Source organism: Hyaena hyaena, unplaced genomic scaffold (genome assembly GCF_003009895.1).
Source record: "Hyaena hyaena isolate Hyena2069 unplaced genomic scaffold, ASM300989v1 scaffold_347, whole genome shotgun sequence".
In the NCBI taxonomy this organism is placed as follows: Eukaryota; Metazoa; Chordata; class Mammalia; order Carnivora; family Hyaenidae; genus Hyaena; species Hyaena hyaena.
Window position 1 is genome coordinate 1,011,706 of NW_024080979.1, and position 20,653 is coordinate 1,032,358.

At 39.4% G+C, this 20,653-nt stretch overlaps 1 protein-coding gene across 2 annotated transcripts in view; it reads right to left on the minus strand.

The window, feature by feature from the left end:
* RINT1 (RAD50 interactor 1) overlaps positions 1 to 20,653 on the minus strand; it is a 33,054-nt gene that overhangs the window by 1,700 nt on the left and 10,701 nt on the right. Inside the window, exons 4-14 of one of the 2 annotated variants that reach the window (XM_039249786.1) lie at positions 19,388 to 19,629; positions 16,370 to 16,543; positions 16,121 to 16,270; positions 15,386 to 15,542; positions 12,652 to 12,762; positions 12,343 to 12,568; positions 11,693 to 11,830; positions 9,464 to 9,663; positions 4,670 to 4,884; positions 515 to 699; positions 326 to 444 (exon numbers count right to left, since the gene is read on the minus strand). In XM_039249786.1, coding sequence (XP_039105717.1) covers positions 326 to 444; positions 515 to 699; positions 4,670 to 4,884; positions 9,464 to 9,663; positions 11,693 to 11,830; positions 12,343 to 12,568; positions 12,652 to 12,762; positions 15,386 to 15,542; positions 16,121 to 16,270; positions 16,370 to 16,543; positions 19,388 to 19,629 — 1,917 coding nt within the window. The remainder of the gene's footprint in view (positions 1 to 325; positions 445 to 514; positions 700 to 4,669; positions 4,885 to 9,463; positions 9,664 to 11,692; positions 11,831 to 12,342; positions 12,569 to 12,651; positions 12,763 to 15,385; positions 15,543 to 16,120; positions 16,271 to 16,369; positions 16,544 to 19,387; positions 19,630 to 20,653) is intronic. The other variant, XM_039249785.1, reaches the window with a different exon arrangement.

Sequence of the window (20,653 nt, forward strand, 5' to 3'; positions counted from 1 at the left end):
CCTTCTATTTATTGAATGCAGTACAACTGCACATGGCCTTCATTTTCTATCTATCTCTCCAGTAACAGGCACATAGAAGCATGAAACCAAACGCTGGAACAAAGCCCAGCCTATAACTTAGATCCAGTTCTGATAAATTGGCGGGGTGTGGGGTAGGGAGGGTTCATGGGTCACCCCTTGAATTATCTGGGTACATGATGAATGTTTTTAGCTGATGCTCCATCTATCCCACCAAACATCCCTGGGCCCCTAGGGCTGTGAAGAGGAATGTGCCTCCTGGAAACATTTGATACCGTCAACAGTAACTGTCAAATCCCGAGCTTACTGTTTGAAGTAATTTTCCGGTCTCTTGCAATAGCGTGAGAACAGGGGGAACAGGTTCCGTGTCATATCGAACTGCAGCTGAGCTGCCCCGCCCTCGTTGAAGTGATTGGCAAGGATGATCTGAAACAACCAACAGGTGGCGTCACACTTGCCGTTCCCGTCAGGGCCCCGTAATGTGGTCCGCCCCTGCTTACCTCCTGGTAGATGTACACGTCCAGCTTCTCCACGAGCATCTGCCAGAAGACTGTGAACAAGGAGAAGCAAAGCTGCTCCTCCAGCTGGAGCAGGCGGTCTCGCAGGGCGAGCAGGAGCGGGCAGGCCGCGCTGGACAGGGACATCACCGCCTGCTCGGCCTGCGACGGCAGAGACAGCCACCTGCGAGAGACAAGATGGCACTGCGGGCGGCACGCTCAGTTGTACTAAGAAATCTTCAAAACCTTGTGCTTTTAAAGATGTAACAAATCGTTTTAAATGTGGGGATGCACTATCCTGGGGCATCTTGGATAAGAGCAAAATGTACAGCCCACCGCTAAAAGCTGTCGCAGAAAAGAAATACATTTGTACTTTAGCTCTCAAATATTCCCTTATTTAATTAGGATGATATATATATTTTTTAATATGACTTACTGAAATAACGATAAAATGGTTAAAATGTAACATGTTTTAGCATTTGAGGCATCAGGTAATTTATGCTCTGATTTTTGGCAGAGTAACAGGGACTAACAACACTTGCAAAGGGATGACATACTAGGTGTGGTGGGGACTGTGCTGGAACACACAGACACTGCCTGTCCTCACAGAGTACAAAGGATGGTGAAAGTAACAGAGACCTCTGAATCACGACAGTGGATACGGTATTCAAGGCAGGCATGCACAGAATACTACCGGAGCTCCAGGCCAGTCAGCCCCACATCCCAGACCAGTTCTCTGTATTCACAGCTACCTCTCAAGGTTAAATTATGCTCAGTTCACTCTGATTAAGAATGTTTGAACAGGGGTGCCTGGGTGCTCAGTTGGTTGAGTGTCTAACCCTTGATTTCAGCTCAGGTCATGGTCTCCCAGTTCGTGGGTTCGAGCCCCACATTGGGCTCTGTGCAGACAGTGCAGAGCCTGCTTGGGATTCTCTCTCTCTGCCCACCCCCCCAACCTTGATGAATAAATAAACTGAATAAATGTCTGAATATATTTTAGAAAGCTTTCTATCAAAAATAGTTAAAAGTTTTGTAGAGCAAAAGGCCAAAGTGTGCTATCTAGACATCTTGGGAATTTGACTGCATATCATCTTTCAATTTTTTTTAAGATTTTATTTTAATCAATGATATTCATCACCAAGTACGCTGCTTAATCCCCATCACCTATTTTACCCATCCCTCCACCCACCTCCCCTCTGGTAACCATCAGTTTGTTCTCTGTAGTTAAGAGTCTGTTTCTTGGTTTGCCTCCCTCTTTTTTTCCTTGGTTCATTTGTTGTGTTTCTTAAGTTCCACATGTGAGTGACATCATATAGTATTTGTCTTTCTCTGTCTTACTTTGCTTAGCATTATACTCTCTAGCTCCATCCTGTTGTTGCACATAGAAAGGTTTCCATTTTTTTTTTTTATGGCTGAATAACATTCCATTATATATACACATCACATCTTTATCCATTCATCTATTAGTGGACACTTGGGCTGCTTCCAAATCTTGGCTCTTGTAAATAACGCTGCTATAAACATAGAGATACATGCATTCTTTTGAATTAGTGTTTTTATATTCTCTGGGTAAATACACAGTAGTGTGATTCCTGAACTGTGGGGTAGTTCTATTTGTAACTTTTGAGGAACTTCCATACTGTTTTCTAGAGTGGCTGCACCAGTTTGCATTTCTACCAACAGCGCACAAGGGTTCCTTTTATTCTACAGCCTCACCAACACCTGTTGTTTCTTGTGTGTGTGTGTGTGTGTGTGTGTGTTTTAAGTTATTTATTTTGAGAGAGTGAGCAAGCGAGCAGGAGAGGCAGAAAAAGGGAGAGAGAGGGAATCTCAAGCAGGCCCCTCACTGTCAGTGAGGTCCAATGCCGGGGCTGAACTCACGAAACTGTGAGATCAGGACCTGAGCTGGAACTGAGTCAGATGCTTAACTGACTGAGCCACCCAAGTGCCATGTGTTTCTCCTGTTTTTGACTTTAGCCATTCAGACAAGTATGAGGTGATATCTCACAGTGGCTTTGATTTGCATTTCCCTGATGTTAAGTGATGATGAGTATCTTTTCATGTGTCTGTTGGCCATCTTGATGTCTTCTTTGAAGAAATGTCCATGTCTTCTCATTTTTGATTGGATTATTTGTTTTTGGCGTGTTAAGTTGTAGCAGTTCTTGATCTATGTTGGATATTAACCCTTCATCAAATATGTCATTTGCAAACATCTTATCCCACTCAGTAAGTTGTGTTTAGTTTTATTGATTGTTTTCTTTGCTCTGCAGAAGCTTTTTATTTTATGCAGTCTCAATAGTTTTTGTTTTTTGTTGTTGTTTATGTTTGTTTCCCTTGCCTCAGGGGACCTACCTAGAAAAAAGTTGTTATGATCAATTTCAGTGAAATTACTGCCTGTACTCATTTTCTGAGATTTTTATGGTTTTAGGTCTCACATTTAGGTCTTTTATCCACTTTAAATTTATTTTTGTGTAGGTGTGAGAAAGCGGTCCAGTTTCATGCTCTTGCATGTTGCTATCCAGTTTTCCCAACACCATTTGTTGAAGAGACTGTTTTTTTCCCATTAGATATTCTTTCCTGCTTTGTCAAAGATTAACTGACCAAATAGTTGTAGGTTTATTCTGGGTTTTCTATTCTGTTCTTTTCATCTATGTGTCTATTTTTGTGCCAGTACCATACTGTTTTGACCACTACAGCTTTGTAATATAACTTGAAATGCAGAGTTGTGATGCCTCCAGCTTTGCTTTGCTTTTTCAAGATTGCTTTGGCTATTCAGGGTCTTAGTTTCACCCACATTTGAGGAATGTTTATTCTACTTCTGTGAAAAACGTTGGTATTTTGATAGGGATTGCAATAAATGTGTGGATTGCTTTGGGTAGTATAGACTTTTTAACAATATTTGTTCTTCCAGTCCATGAGCATGGAATGTCTTTCCGTTTCTTTGTGTCGTCTTCAGTTTCTTTCATCAGTATTTTATAGTTTTCTGAGTATAGATCTTTGACTACTTTGGTTAGTTTTATTCCTAGGTATCTTATTATCTTTGGTGCAATTGTAAATAGGATTGTTTTCTTAATTTCTCTTTCTGCTGCTTCATTATTGGTGTATAGACATGTAACAGATTTCTGTACTTTATGTATCCTGTGACTTTACTGAATTCATTTATCAGTTCTAGCAGTTTTTTTGGTGGAGTCTTGTGGGTTTTCTATATATGGTATCACATCATCTGCAAACAGATGAAGTTTGACTTCTTCCTTATTGATCTAGAGGCCTTTTATTTCTTTTTGTTGTCTGATTACTTTGGCAGGGACTTCCAGGACTGTGTGGAATGAAAGGGGTGAGAGTGGACATCCTTGTCCTGTTCCTGACCTCAGGAGGAAGGCTCTCAGTATCTCCCCACTGAGGATGATGTTAGCTGTGGGTTTTTCCCATATGGCCTCTATTATGTTGAGGTATGTGTCCTTTTTTTTTTTTTTTAATTTTAATTTTGAGAGAGAGAGACAGAGCATGAGCAGGCAAGGGTCAGAGAGAGAGGGAGACACAGAATCCGAAACAGGCTCCAGGCTCTGAGCTGTCAGCACAGAGCCTGACGTGGGGCTCAAACCCACGAACTACGAGATCATGACCGGAGCCGAAGTCAGACGCTCAACTGACTGAGCCACCTAGGCGCCCTGAGGTATGTGTCCTTTAAACCGACTTCGTTGAGGATCTGTTGTCCTGAATGAATGTTGTACTTTCAAATGCTTTTTCTGCACCTATTGAAATGATCACCTTGTCCTTCTCCTTTCTCTTCTATTGATGTGATGTATCACACTGATTGATTTGTGATACTGAACCATCCTTGCAACCCAGGAATAAATCTCACTTGATCGTGGTGAATGATTCTTTTAATGTATTGTTGGGATTTGCTATGCTAGTATCTTGTTGAGGATTTTTGCATCCATATTCATCAGGGATATTGGCCTGTAGTTCTCTTTTGTTGTGGAGTCTTGGTCTAGTTTTGAAATCCAGGTAATGCTGGCCTCAAAAGGAATTTGGAATTTTTCCTTCCTATTCTATGTTTTGGAATAGTCTGAGAAATATACGTATTTATCATCCTTCAACTTTCAGCGAACTGGATTTGAAAGCTGAGTAATAAGAAAATACGAAGGACTTACCTTTCTTTTTTATACAATTTTGCAGCATCTTTAACTTCTCTAAAAACGTGGTCTACTTGGCGGGTCAGCATGTCATGCTTTAGACGCTCCAGTAGGTTAATCATGTCGTCAAAGACTGAACTCTCCATGGAGGCCAGCTGTCCCAGCTGCAGTTTACTGAGGGTGTTATTCTCTGCAAAGACCTCCAGTGCTGCCTGCTGAAGCTGCAGGAAGAACTAAAAGCAAAAACGTATTAATATGGTCATTAAGACACTTCCTTCTCAAGAGCATGAGATATAATTCATGTGCTGCAACTCACTTTTTTTAAAGCGTACAGTTCATTGGCTTTCAGTGTATATTCAGAATTGTGCATCTAATGGCAGCGTCAATTTTAGAATGTTTTCATTACTCCAAAAAGATACTCCACACTTAACCATCATCTCACAATCCCCTCCCTGCACCCTCCCAACCTGGCACCCACTAATCTTTCTGTCTCCATCAATTTGCCTCTTCTGGATGTTTCATATAAATGGAATCATATAATTTCTGGCTCGCTATGACTGGCTTCTTTCACTTAGTATGTTTTCAAGGTGCATCTGTGTTGTAATATGTATCAGTACTTAATTTCTTTTAATTGCTTAATAATATTCCATTATACAGCCATACCACATTTTATTTAGCCATTCATTAGTTGGCAGACAGTTGGGTTCTTTCCATTCTTTGTCTATTATGAATAATACTGCTGTGAACATTTGTGTGTAAATTTCTGGTGCGGACACATGGCTTCATTTCTCTTGGGTACACTGGGGAGTAGAACTGCTGGATCATACAGTAATTCTGTGTGTAGCTATTTGAGGACCTGCAGACTGTTTTCCACAGTGACTGCACCATCTTACATTCCTACCAGCTGTGTGTGAGGGTTGCAGTTTCTCTACCTCTGCACTAGTAATCGTTGTTATGTCTTTTTTATCGTTGCCATCTTAGTTTATATTTAGTGGTGTCTCATTATGATTTTCATTTGCATTTCCCTGATGGCTGATTTCTTTAAGTATTCATTTTCTCTGAACAAGACTGAGAGTTGTAGTAAGCAGATTTATGAGAGTTAAGAGAATTAAAATGTCATTTTTACAGTGACATTTTAGGTAGAATTTGTTACTCTTTCTCCCCTATGGAAAAAATAATGTTGTAGATAATTAGCAAAGGATTAAAAGCAACCTAAAGGTCCATTAATAGGAGACAGGGTATCACCACAACAGAGATTGTTCAGGGATGGACATGTGAGAGGTCACACTGGTATTTTCTGCTGAACCTGTCGGACAAGAGCACTGGTCCTTTCAGTGCCCAGACAGTGGGAGCCTGGAGCCACCTGCGGCCACATTCACAGGGCCTGCCTGGGAATGAGGCCAGAAAGGAACAAGTCCAGGGCAGCCATGCCTACTGCTTTCAGTTACTCAAATTCTGCGCTGACTCCCCCCATGCTCCTACCCCACCCAGGCCAGCATGAATCCAGCTTCTGTCACCTACAGCTGAAAATTCCTGACTCTCAATGGTTGGGTGCGTCTGGCTTGGCGCAATCTGACGATGGACGGGCAGCCCCTAGTATAGAATCTAAATGAATAGAAAGTGAGCTCTGTCCTCTCTACCTTTTTTCTATCTAGGCCATACAAGAGTGTTAATGATTTTTATTTTAAGCATTCGCAGGCTGAAAGACCATGAAAATGAGTAAATAACTTCTGATGTCAAACAGAATTTGTAAAGCCATAACTACAAGGACAAAAAATTCATTCATGATTTGAAGAGCTACTCTAAATTTGGTTGTTCTGTTGACAGAAGGACCCAGTTAATTCAGCATCACATTACAAATTTCCTAAGGACAGGGATGATGGCCAATTCATCTTCGTTAACAGACTGTGGCACCAAGTAAAGTAGCTAATGATGTTCCACAAATAATTCGTTGAAGCTAAAAATCTGGCTTTGAAAGAGTCTCTTATTAGATCATCTGGCACAAGAATCAGGAATGACAATTTGTTTTAGGACAAAGCTTAGCAGAAAATGGAGCGGTGTGGGGGCTGAGTGAAAAAGTTCTTACTAAAATGAGGAAAACAACACATAAAAGTACACAATGAGAAGTGTGTAGCATATGCAATAGAATACAGCTGATGCAGTCTAATCAGGTGACTTTATAGAACAGAAATGCATTGATCAATACACTCTACATTATATTCATTTTATGAAATAATTATTTTGTGTCTTATTTTCCTTGCTTAGCAGAATGAGGCAATACATGTGGATCTTAGTTAACATATTTGTAGAAAAAAGGCTTTAAATACTTAGTTAAGTCCCAGCCAGAGTCTAGAATATAAATTATGTTTATCAGGTTTTCATCTGTTATTATATTCATTTTTGCTTCCTATTTTTTAAATTTATTACCCTGTACTTAATTAAGATAAAGACTCTTTTGTTCTTTCACAGTAAAGGAATACATTTTCTTCTATGTACTGCATTAGCAGTATATGCTTTTTTGTCAGAAATTCATAATTTAAAATATATTATTTTTAATAAAAACCTTAAAAAATAACAAATTATAAATACATGTGTCTATATTGACATATTTACATATTACATAAATATGTATTGCATATTACATATATTATGTATTATTATACATATTTTAACATAAATATGTATTACATATTTATTACATATTATATATATATATATATTCTTATGTTTTCCAGACTCTTTTCTTAACCCATACATGGACTATTTTTAAATGTCTATGTTTGATTATACTTCATTTTGGCTTATTTTTGGTTTTATTACATTAAGATTTGACAATATACAGCCATTTTAATTTACCTTGTCTATCTCTGTGACTCATCTGAACACACTCAAGAATTATGTTTTCTAGTATACTATGAACTTATCACCAATCCTCAGTTAATCAATCTTTCTAATTATTTTACACTGGCATTTTTCAGTTCCCACTTTACCATATTTAAAAAGTGGTATTGTTAAGTCTTTAGTTACCATTATAGTTGTTTTGTTTTCCTATTTTCATTTCAGGACACAATCATATAATACTTTACATTTATAATGCACCTGAGTATAGTTCGTTTTTTTACTATTTAATAGATGTTTCACTGTTTTATGATCATGTCAATTCTCTGTTAATTCTTTTGATCATGAAACCTGCTTCATGGGACACACTGGTGAAACCCAAGCTGGATTCTGTATCCATACAGGTGATCATGGGACAGTGATTTCAAACCCAAGGGCACCCTGTCCAAGTGTTCCTGGTGATCCTCTGAGATCATTCTTTTTTTTTTTTCTTAAACGTTTTATTTATTTCTGAGAGAGAGAGAGAGACAGTGTGAGCAAGGGAGGGTCAGAGAGAGAGGGAGACACAGAATCTGAAGCAGACTCCAGGCTCTGAGCTGTGACCACAGAGCCTGATGTGGGGCTCGAACCCACAAACTGTGAGATCATGACCTGAGCCGAAGTCAGATGCTTAACCGACTGAGCCACCCAGGCGCCCCCTCTGAGATCATTCTAATATCTAAACATCCAAAGGAATTAATCTCTGTTAAGATTTTAAAGGCTAATTAAGCTTCTTCATTTTTGGCTAGAAATACATATTGGAAATCTGGTTGGCAAAAGCCTTGACAGCCAGTATATTCCTTGGATAAACAAAAAGAGTAAACAGAAATTACTATTTAATAATTATATTTAGGCAGACCAAATGTGTCAACACACAGAATGTGTGTGGAATGTGTGTGGAGAAAGGAAGGATCCATAAAATTCTTGGAGGGAAAAGGCCTTACAGTACTTGCTAACCAGACCCAAGGTTTTGATTTTTAGATTTATTTAAGACACCTCCCGCTATAAGAAATTAATTTTCTTGGATGGTGTCTTAATGGTATTGTGGTTAAGGGTTTGTTTGTTTTTCTAAGGACTTCTTCAGAGATACATTTTGAAATATTTATCATGAAATATATCTCAAGATCTTCAAAATAACCAAGTGTGGGAGGTGGAGAAGAGGCTTAAATGAAACAAAACTGGCATAAGAAGTTGGGTGACAGGAACATGGAAGTTCATTTTATTATTCTATTTACTCATATGTTTTGAAGGCATTCAAAAGGTATCAAATGTTATTTTTATTTTACTTTTTTATGTAATCCACCCCAATGTGGGGCTTGAACACATGACCCTGAGATCAACAGTCGCAGGCTCTACCGACTGAGCCAGCCAGGTGCCCCGCAAATGTTATTTTATCTTCCTTAAAGTCCTGGATTTTATTGATGTTGACACCATTACTCAAGCTCAGCTTTCTGAGATGGCACCTACATACATGAATATTTCCCAAGTATAACATCTAAATAAAGAGGAAAAAGGTTCATTCTATAGACAACTATTTCATGAGAGGTTAGCTTTCTTTTCCATAAACTACTGGGATTATGTAACCATTTGCAAACTGAGAAAAACATGTAATTTAATCATACCCCCTAAGTGTGGCTTAATTGTTATTCTACTAACGTGTAATTTTTGCTTGCTGTAAATTCAACATTTCAGAAGGTAAAACTTAAAACTACTAACAAAAAACTGTTGAACTAAGACTGTTAAAAGTTGACCTATGATTTAATATAAAAGCACATTAACGGGGCACCTGGCTGGCTCAGTCAGAAAAGCATGCGACTTTTGATCTCTGGGTCGTGAGTTCAAGTCTCACATTGCGGTAGAGATTCATTTAAAAAGATAGTAAATAAACTTAAAATATATATATTAAGATAAATAAATAAAACTGCATTAACTTACAACATTGTCAGCCCAGTCTGCTAGTACTGTTGAGATATAGTTCACAGCATTGAGAATCGCACAGTATCGAAAGCCAAGGGAAGCTCTAGTCTCTTCTTTCATCACCTGAGTTAACCGTATCCTGAAATCATCTACTAAGTCCTTCTGTAACTCCAGGAACTGTAGCTTTCTGGAAGCTGCGGGAAGATTTTTATATCTGTCTGTGGAGAAAGTTAACAAGATGTGTGAAGGTTTTGGTTCTGCCCATGAACCAGTTATAGGTTTTCCCTATTGACATGCTATTGACATCCCTATTGACATGCTTTGGTACCTTTGTCAAAAAAAAAAAAAAAATCAGTCTACCATCCTCAAGTACAGATCTATTTCTAAACTTTACATGGGTGCAAGTATATGTACTTGTCAAAACTCACTGAACTGTATACTTCAGATTTATATTTTTCACTGTATATAAATTACAGCTCAATTTTTAAAAGTCTATTTATTTTTGAGAGAGACAGAGAGAGAAAGAGACAGCTCGAGTGGGGGAGGGGCAGAGAGGGAGACACAGAATCTGAAGTAGGCTCCAGGCTCTGAGCTGTCAGCACAGAGCCCAACGCGGGGCTCAAACTCACAGACCACGAGATCATGACCTGAGCCAAAGTTGGACCCTTATCTGAATGAGCCGCCCAGGTATCCCACAGTTCAGTTTTTTTTAAAGGCATGAGGAAATTATAGATGATCCCTGATTTATTATGGTTCAACTTAAGATTTTTCAAGTTTACGATAGTACAAAAGCTATACACATTTATAGAAATTACTTTGAATATTTTACTTAGATCTTTTCTTAGGCTGGTAATATGGCTTACAACCCTCTCATAATCCTGGGCAGCGGGAGGGCACCACTACTCTATGAGCCATGGGGTCATGAGGGTCAACAACCGATGGACTTATAGCCATTCTGTCCTCACACAACCATTCTGTTTTCCATGTCAGTACAGGATTCAGTAACTTACATGGGATATTCAACACTTTATTATAACGTAGGCTTTGTAAGGGCACCTGGGTGGCTCAGTCAGTTAAACATCCAACTTCAGCTTAGTTGATCTCACAGTCTGTGGGTTTGAGCCCATTGTCCAGCTTTGCTGACAGCTTGGAGCTTGGAGCCTGCTTCAGATTCTGTGCCTCCCTCTCCCAGCCCCCCAACCCACCCCCAGACGCTTACGTGTGCATGCATGCGTGCACTCTAAGATAAATGAACATTAAAGAAAAAAAACTTTTTAAATAAAGTAGGCTTTGTGTTCAGATGATTTTGCCAAACTGTCGTCTAATGTGAGTGTCATGAGCACCTAGGTTAGCTGTGGTATTTAGTAGGTTAGGTGTATGAAATGCATTTTTGACTGAAAATATTTAACTTAGGGTGCCTTCATCAGGATATAGACCCACTGTAAGTCACAGATCAGTATGATAAGGTTTTGGGGTAATGGTGGGGTTCGGAGATGGGCCCTGTCCCCCTGCTTTAATAAAATCACCTTTTTGTACCAAAGACATCTTCAAGAATTCTTTCTTGGCCGTCAACTCCAAACCCCACCATCACCCCAAAACCTCATTATGTATATACAAAAATCACCCCCTTTTAGGGCACCTGAAAAGGGCACCCCCTTTTAGGGCTCAGTTGGTTAAGTGTCCATCTGACTCTTGATTTCAGCTCAGGTCCTGAGATGATGGCTCATAAGATTGAGCCCTGTGTCAGGCTCTGCTTGGGATTCTCTCTCTCTGCCCCTCCCCCCCAAAAATAAATAAAAATAAAACTTTAAAAAAAATCACCCCATTTCTTCAACAAAAAAATGACTTCTTTTTTAAAGGAAGGAGAAACTATGATAGGTTAGAAGACTTATACACTTAAGAATTTACAGATGAAATGATAAGATGTGTGAAATGTTCTTTAAAGTACTCTAGGAGAAAAAAATATAATAGAAGTGATCATTATTTTAAACTTCCATAATAGATACCTGAGGCTTCATTGTAATATAACACTTTTGTGTATGTTTAAAATTTTCCCAAGTAAAAAGCGTCTTAAAAAGCATGAGTTTTTCAGCTCAGGTCATGATCTCACAGTTCATGAGTTCAAGCACCACACTTTGGGTCCTCTGTGCCCATCTCTCTCTGCCCCTCCCCCACTCATTCTCTCTCTCTCAAAAGAAAAAAATGCTTACCTCAAACACAGGTGTATCTTGAAAGACTTATACGTACCAGTTATCACCAAGAGTAGTGTCATAAAAGTTTCTGCACAGTCTGGAACTTTCATCTCATCCACATCAGTGATATCCTTATATTGGGATATCCAAGCAGCTTCTGATGAAAGCATTGAGTCCATTTTTTGAAGAGCAACTGACATGCAGAAAAAGGGAATACGTCAGTTAAGTACTTACAATCATTCTTAATTTTCAGCACAAGTTTTTGGGAATGATGGTTTTTCTGTTACCAAAAAAAAAAAAAATCCACAACCTCCTACCAGTTGCACTATATTTAACATGCCCTGTGTTAGGGCTGAACAAGACACCCTACTTCTCCCCTCCACCCCTACCCAAAATCTTCAAAATAGTTACACCGATTAGACAAGCTACATCCAACAGATTCTAAAAGAACAGAAGTGCTATGGTACAAGCTATAAAACAGCTGTATACTGTGCTGGCCTGACTCTTCCACTCTAGAAAGGTGGACGGTGCAAGTGCAAGAAAAACTGAAGTCTGATGGGAAGAAAACAAGGCAACTTGTAAACCCTGACCAGGAAAAATCCAGATGACTCTAGTTTTTACCTAGAGGTGGTGGAGAAAACCCAAAAGTTAATATACGCAAAAGGAGATAATATGCTCTCCACTCAATGGCTATGGAGCACTTACATTTTCTCTCCACGGTCAACCACCTCTGAAAACAGGTGTCCTCTGACAGAATATGCATACAGTTGGCAAAGGTGCTGGGATAGCCGTAAACACTGTGCAGCTCCCTTTCGAATAAGAGTACCTCATCCACCAGATGACAGAAGAGATTGTCGTCGTATAGCAGACATGGGATGTCTGCAGCTAACTTCTCAAGAACAAGCATCACGAGGCCCCGGGAAAATTCAAGCTGCAAGAAAAACATAAGCAGGAGGTAAGGGAAGTGACAGATGATGTCTAAAGCTGGGACAAGTTAAGGACAGAGTTTCTTACCCGTGCATTGACCGAGGGGCCCACTTTGTCTAATATTGGCTGAATCTTCTCATCCAGAAACTGAGTGTGATTCCCAATCCACATAAGTACCTGAGCCAAGTACCATTCAGGCTAAGGAAGGAAGTTAAAGTTGTCTGAATTCTGAAGTCATTCTGACCAGAAAGTTACAATTAAATGGTTCTATTTTATTGTATACACACAGCACTTCCCCAAATTAGTTGAAGATTCCTTTATAAGAACATAATTTCTGCTCTGAACTTTAGTCAGATGTTTCCCAGTGTACTCCCAACAAATTCCCAAAAGTGGCATAAGTAAGTAAATTTATAAATTTCAATACGATATATATTTAAAACATAGTACTTTGGAAATACATAAAACGATGAACATTACAAAGAACTGATGCCCTTTAAATTGTTTTCTTTGTTTTCCTGGGGTTCTTTTGTAAACTACATTCCAAAATAACTTTTATTTATTTATTTATTTTTTAAATGTTTTATTTATTTCTAGGGGAGAGAGAGAGAGAGAGACAGCGTGAACAGGGGAGGGTCAGAGAGAGAGGGAGTCACAGACTGAAACAGGCCCCAGGCTCTGAGCTGGCAGTCAGCACAGAGCCCGACGTGGGGCTCGAACCCACGAACCGTGAGATCATGACCTAAGCGAAAGTTGGACGCTTAACAGACTAAGCCACCCAGGCGCCCCCCAAAATAACTTATAAACCTGATTTTCTTCTGGTTTGCTTCTTCAAAAGGTAAAGTAAGAAAAAAATGCCTTGAAACAGGTAAAATCATAGAAAAGTAAATGTAAATAGGCAGCTTTTTAAATTGTCCCTAGAGATGATTCTACAAACCTTCCAAGTTTTGTTGGACAAGCATTCAAAAATATTTACTGAGTGGTAAATCCCTGTTATGTGCTAGATGCTAGAAATACAAAAACGAGTAAGGGGCATCTCTAATCTCAGGGGCTACATAGTTCACGCCTGATGACAGAGTGGAAATGAACTGTAGAAAGGAATCAACATGGGGCACCTGGGTGGCTCAGTCAGCTAAGCATCTAACTTCAGCTCAGGCCATGATCTTGGGGCTCATGAGTTTGAGCCCCATGTTGGGCTCTGTGCTGACAGCTTGGAGCCTCGAGCCTGCTTGGGATTCTGTCTCCTTTTCTCTCTGCCCCTCCCCTGCTCACACACACACACACACACACACTCTCTCTCTCTCTCAAAAATAAACATTAAAAAAATAATTTAAAAAATAATAAGAAAAGAAAGAAATCAATGTAACTCACAATTTCCTAACCTCAAATTGTTACTGCCTCTCTACAGTTGTAGGTTTATTGCCTTGTCTCACTACTTACTAATTGGTTCTATTCTTTTTTTTCACCAACACCCCATCCAAAAAAAGGGGAGACCCATAAGGTACAACAAAATGAACTGAATTTAAGACCCAGAAATCCAATTGCCACTCTACTTCCTCCTGTGCAAACATAACTGCCTATCCCTTGACCCCTTTAAAATTCTATAAAGCCTATAAACTCATTTATAAAAGCCACATACAATGACTGGGGTAAGCCTGGTGCAGTAACATTTAATTCAAAACACTGAAATGACCACTTTGCTATTTGCACTGCATTAAATGTAGCAAAACTCAAGGATAAACAAGGTAGTCTCCACCCCCTGGCAATAGAGTTCTAATTCTCAATAAATTCAACAAAATTTCATTAAAAACAAGTGCCTGATTGTTTTTCAGGTAAAATTTAAGAAAAATCTCAAGAATATCTCCAATATAGGGGCAGCTGGGTGGCTCAGTGGGTTGAGTGCCCTACTCTTGATTTTGGCTCAGGTCATTCAGAGTCCTGGGATCGAGGCTGGCATTGGACTCCACACTGAGCATGGAGCCACTTAAGATTCTCTGTCTCTCCCTCCCTCTGTCCCTTCCCACTCACCTCTCTCTGTAAACAAAACAAAACAATACAACAAACAAAAAAAAGAGTATCTCCAACATACATGGCTGTAATCCCTCAACTAAAATGCTGGCAACACAGTGAGAATTTCCTCAAAGCCATCCCCATCATGCCTTACTTTTTTGTACAGCCACAAATCACTTAATGTTTAAAAAATTTTTAAAGCTTTTCATTTATCTTTAAATGTTTATCCATTGTTGAGAAACAAAGAGAGTGCAAGCAGGGAAGGGGCAGAGAGAGAGAAGGAGACACAGAATCCCAAGCAGGCTCCACACCGTTAGTGCAGAGCCTGGATGTGGGGCTCGAACCGTGAGATGATGATCTGAGCCCCAACCAAGTGTCAGATGCCCAACTGACCGAGCTACCCAGGCACCTCAGCCACAGATCATGTTGGCATCAGGCATCAGTATTCTGTTCAAGAGAGAATATTTGACTATCTTTGGACTTTCGCATATTTATAAGCCTGAAGGAGCAATTCACACAGTGAAACACGTGGAGCCAGTTGTCAAAAGTGCCCCAACAAATGCCACAGCACACCCAAGGGGCAACTTGAGACACTGGTCGGATGACGTGCTCATGAGTGAGAGGTGTCCCATGACATGTCAACACAAGTGCTGATATAGATCTATTTAGGGCAAGGACAAAACAGGAATTTAGCTGTTCAGACGAAAAAAAGAAATGTGAATAGGATCGGATTTTAACTTAAACCAGAAAAAGTACTGAGACACTTAACCACTGCTATTAATAACAACCAAGGACAAGAGCTGGCAAAGCACACCTTGCTTATGACATTAGTCTGTCGATTCCCTCGGAAGTGATATCTGAACCTCTTCTGAAGAGGAGTCAGCATAATCTGGATGGGCAGGATGACAGACGGGGATGCAGGAAGAGAGTACTTTTCTGGAAGTTGTTTTGGCTCAGTCAGTAATTTATCTCTGACATAGTCAAGTCAAGGAAAAAGAAAAGTATACAAACATATATATATCTATATGTATGTATACGTACACATATACACACATGTATATACATATATACACGATATATTTTTCTAACAAATATATAAGATACTAAGTAAAATTAATTATGAAACATAATTTTACATTGCATATGATTTCAGTAAAAAGTGCACGAAAAATGTTATTAGAAGCAATCTGTCCTTCCTAAAATAAAAAAACAGTAATAGGAAGGAAACACATTCAAGGAATTCCTTTATTAACACTAGATTACTAAGCTTTCCTCCCAACTGCCCATTTTCTCTGTCATCCCAGGAGACCTACGTGTGATAAAAACTTGAGTCAGTCATATATTTCAGACTGACCCTGCTCCCCCCAATATGCAATTCACTCTGAAGGGAACAATCCACCACTCTGCGGGTATACACAGATAAAGTCCAAACCCAGTACTACTGTTTAGCTTCTTGGTCACTTTCAAAAAGTTTTACTCTCTAGCCACAAATCCACTCTAGAAAAGAAAAAAAAGCAATTTTAGTAAGTTTTATGTCCAACAAAGATACGAGGTTTGCAGTTTCAGAAGCTGACAGAACAGTGTCTCCAGGTTACTGTATATTTCAGGGGTGCTGGCTGGGCGACTCAAGCCAGCAGTTTGAGCCTGGGGGGGTGTGATGAATGGCCAATGCAACTGGGCTAAAACTTCCTCAAAGTCACTGCAACAGAAAAAGTAACACATGTATTTCAGTAAAATACAGTGGTCACCGAGTATCTGTCTGAAAGCAGCTACCATGAAATAGGGGTGAATTCCGTACCTTGTAAGCTTGTCCTTGAGAATCTTATGCCAGAATTTAACAGTGGCTCTTGTGAAAGCAAGGAGATGAGTACAAGATGATTCCTGGAGCTTGATGTCAAGTTCTGCCATAGAAACAAGAGTAGAGGCCGCCTCTGGGACATTATTGGTCATCAGGTATTGCTGAATGTTATCGCTGCAAAATGAGGCAAAGCACACTTCAAAGACAGTCTCTTCAATTCATTCCAAGTGCAGAAAACGACATCTCCCTCCTGTGGTGTATAAGGTTCCACGTGAGGAAGAAGGAAGCAGCCAGAAGTGGCTTTTTTCTAATGTGGCCAAAGCTTAGCATTTTTCTAGGAAAGCCAGGAATCAAGATTTTCGTGTAAAATCAATTAATTAGATTCTTTGAAACAAGGCAAATAAAAGATGTCTTCAGGACAAATGTATCCCATGAGCTACCATTTTTGTTTATCTGCCTTCATGGGGCAAAACATTTTATTTAAAAAGGAGATGCTCAGGGCGCCTGGGTGGCTCAGTCGGTTAAGCCTTCAACTTCCGCTCAGGTCATGATCTCATAGTTCGTGGGTTCAAGCCCCGCATGGGGCTCTGTCAGCACAGAGCCTGGAGCCTGCTTCAGATTCTGTGTCTCCCTCTCTCTCTGACCCTCCCCTGCTCATGCTGTCTCTCTCTCTCTCTCTCTCAGAAATAAAAATTTTAATTAAAAAAAAAAAAGGAGATGCTGTGTGTCAGCTATACTTGAATAAAAAATTAAAATAAAGAATAATGAAAATGAGATGTTTCGCTTGATAAAATTAAAATATCCCATAGCTCAGACCATCTAAGAATAAAGAACAAAACGTAACCGTCAGTACCAGGAGTCGCCCCCCGCAGGAAACCTGAGGTGCGAGCTGCACCTGGAGGCATCCTCTGGGCACTCTACCCAGGTGCGGGGCCACCCACTCAAGATGGCCGTGTGCTGGGCCTCGGGTCCCCCATTTGGTGTGTGTTCCTAGGGCGTGCACGGCGTCCTCCTTAAGGACAGGAACGTGTATCCCCACCCTGCCAAGCTCCACTAGGCACTAGCATTTTTCCCTCTCCTCCTCTGAGGCCTGCTTGTGTTTTCCACTGTCACCACTTCAGGGTTCATGTGTTTGTATTATTCTATTCCGGTCAGCCCTTGTGGCTACCCCTTACTCCCATCTCTCATTTTTCTTTCTTCTCTTTCTCTAATCATTTTTATTAAGATTTCCAACCAGTTTTGTCTTTTATAACTACTACCAGAATCAAAAGCACTCTTTTTTTCCTCCACTGGGTGTCAAGAAATTCATCATTTCTGCATTTAAAGCATCAGTAGGTTTTTTTTAATGGGCTTTTTTTTTTTTTTAAGTTTATTTATTTTGAGAGCATGCACATGCATGGAGGAGGGGGAAGGGCAGAGAGAGAGAAGGAGAGAGAGAATCCCAAGCAGGCTCCAGGCTGTCAGCCCAGAGCCCAACTAGGGATTGGAACCCATGAACTATGAGATCATGACTTGAGCTGAAATCAAGATTCAGATGCTCAGCTGACTCTGTTCGTGTGTAATGACATTGCGACACCGTGGTATTCAAGAAACAGTTAATAAAAGATGCTAGTTCTAGGGGGAAAATTACATTTTTAAAAAGAGAAAGTGCTACAGAATAAAAAGCAGGTTAACATTAGAAATTAGATGAGGAGAATCTCAAAAACCCAAAGGAAGACAGAAATAGAGATTTATCACGTTGTTAAAGAGCATGTTACTAAAGAGAGAAACAGCTGTACTCTATTTGATTATGAACTTGATTCCTATTTCTAATATGATGCCCAGACCAAATCTCTCTTAAACAATCCCAACATCAGAAAAAGGCTATCCATAACTGTAGTCCTGTGTCAATTAATCTATTTCTTTAGCTACTACAAGAGTGAGGCTTTTAAACAACCTATTCTACTTAATAAGGTTATTAACATTGCTCCTTATTGGTATTTTCTTCCAGAGGCGCAAGGAAGAATGAAGTAAAAAGAAGCAAGATTTAAAATCTGTTCACCACAAATAATTTATCTAAACAAGGAGATAGTCTAAAAAGCTTCAGTAGATTTCTGGAATCACTGGTAACACTACAATCTTAGGTGTATCAATTTTTCTGTAAATGTAAAACTGATATATGCAAAACAAAGATGTCACCCTATCCTGATAGGTAAAATTCTGTAAAATCCCGGGAAACATACAGAACAAAATGATATTGCATTACTCTTTGGAAGACATAACATATACTATGATACACTTACAAGGGGACATTAAGACTCTTGGATGACTTTTCTTCTTCAACTCTTCCAGACAACATGAATGGGTACTGACAGCTTTGAGCAAGAGTAGTTAAAGCAAAGCAGGATGGAACCGGGTAGTTTGGAGGGTCTGGGGGACTATATCAGAAACCAACTAATTTTGCCCATCTAGGCAGAAATGTTCATTTAGCTTGTTGGAAAGCCAATACCAGACACTCACAGTTAACACTAGTGATTCCCATTCAACTGAGAAAGAAGCGTGTACTTTTTCCCCTCTACCCACAGGTAGCAAAACTCTGTTACTTATTTAAGAATATTGTGTATCTCTTATTAGAGGATTCCCACTGAAAGAAATTCAAATTTTAGAGAAAGCAATCCATTTTATTAAATGATCCTGTCTAAAAAGTAAAAGTAAAGAATATTACTATGTTGAAGAGTTGTTTTATTAATTTGGTATTATAAATAATAGTTTTATCCTGTGCTCACAATACAACTGTAGGACTTAAAACTTTTTACTTAGATTACTTCCTTTCAAATGCAAATTAAGCTCCCTGAAAAGTTTATGTTCACTCACAAAAAAGGAAAAGAATCATTATCATAATGCTATTTTCATAACAAATGGTAAAATTACATTATTATAATCTTTAATTAACTCAATTATTTAATGGCATGCATGCACTTGCTAAGACAGAGCCTCAAAGGAAAATAATAATTATGAGAACAAAGAGGCCCTTTTTACCTTAGTTCTTCAATTTGTGAAATCCATTTAAGGTAAGCAAGATGGCGCTCAATCTCTTCAATTTGGTTAATCATGGCCCCCAGGTCTTCCATCCAGGGCTGTGCGGTCAGCAAATGGCTGTTAATGGAACTGAAGAGATGAGTTTCTTGCTCCAGAAACTGATTAAGGAATTGTTTTGATTCTTCCGCATTTTTTAAGGCACTCTGAATTCTTTTAGGGATTTCTGATGAAATTGTAAGTACCTGATTGTAACAAAAAACAGCAGCAATCAGACAAAATTTTCACAACCTTTTTTAAATGTTTATTTCTGAGAGAGAGAGAGAAAAAGCACCGTGGCGGAGGGGCAGAGAGAGAGGGAGACAGAAGATAAGGTTGGAAAGTGGGTTCTGAGCTGTCAGCACAGAACTGAAAGATCATGACCTGAGAAGTCAGACACTTTACCAACTTAGCCACCCAGGCGCCTTGTTAATTAGATTATCACCTTCAAAACACGTTTGTTCTAATAGTATTGAAAATTGCCAATTATAAGCTTCAAAAGAAAGATGCGATTTCTTTCTTTTTTGGGGGGGGGTTTTAAGACTAGGGTTTTATTTTTTATTTTTTTTTTTACAAATAGTTTATTGTCAAATTAGTTTCCACATAACACCCAGTGCTCATCCCCACGAGTGCCCTCCTCCATGACCATCCCCCCCCCACATCCATCAGTTCTCAGTTTTTGTCAGCATTCAAGAGTCTCTCATGGTTTGCCTCTCTCCCTTTCCCCCACCATTTCCGCCCTTCTTCTCCTCCTTGTTCCTCCGTCAAGTTCCTCCTAATCCTCCTATACGTGCAAACATACAATATTTGTCCTTCTCTGCCTGACTTATTTCACTCAGCATAACACCCTCTAGGTCCATCCATGTTGCTACACATGGCCAGATTTCATTTTTTCTCATTGCCATGTAGTATTCCATGGTATAGATAAACCACATCTTCTTGATCCATTCGTCCGTTGATGGACACTTAGGCTCTTTCCATGATTTGGCTATTGTTGAGTGTGCTGCTATGAACATTGTTAGAGCAAACTATCCTAAAATTTGTATGGAACCACAAAAGACCCCGAATAGCCAAAGTAATACTGAAAAATAAAACCAAAACGGGAGGTATCACCATCCCAGACTTTAACCTCTACTACAAAGCTGTCATCATCAAGACAGTATGGTATTGGCACAAAAACAGACACATAGACCAATGGAACAGAATTGAGAACTCAGAAGTGGACCCAAA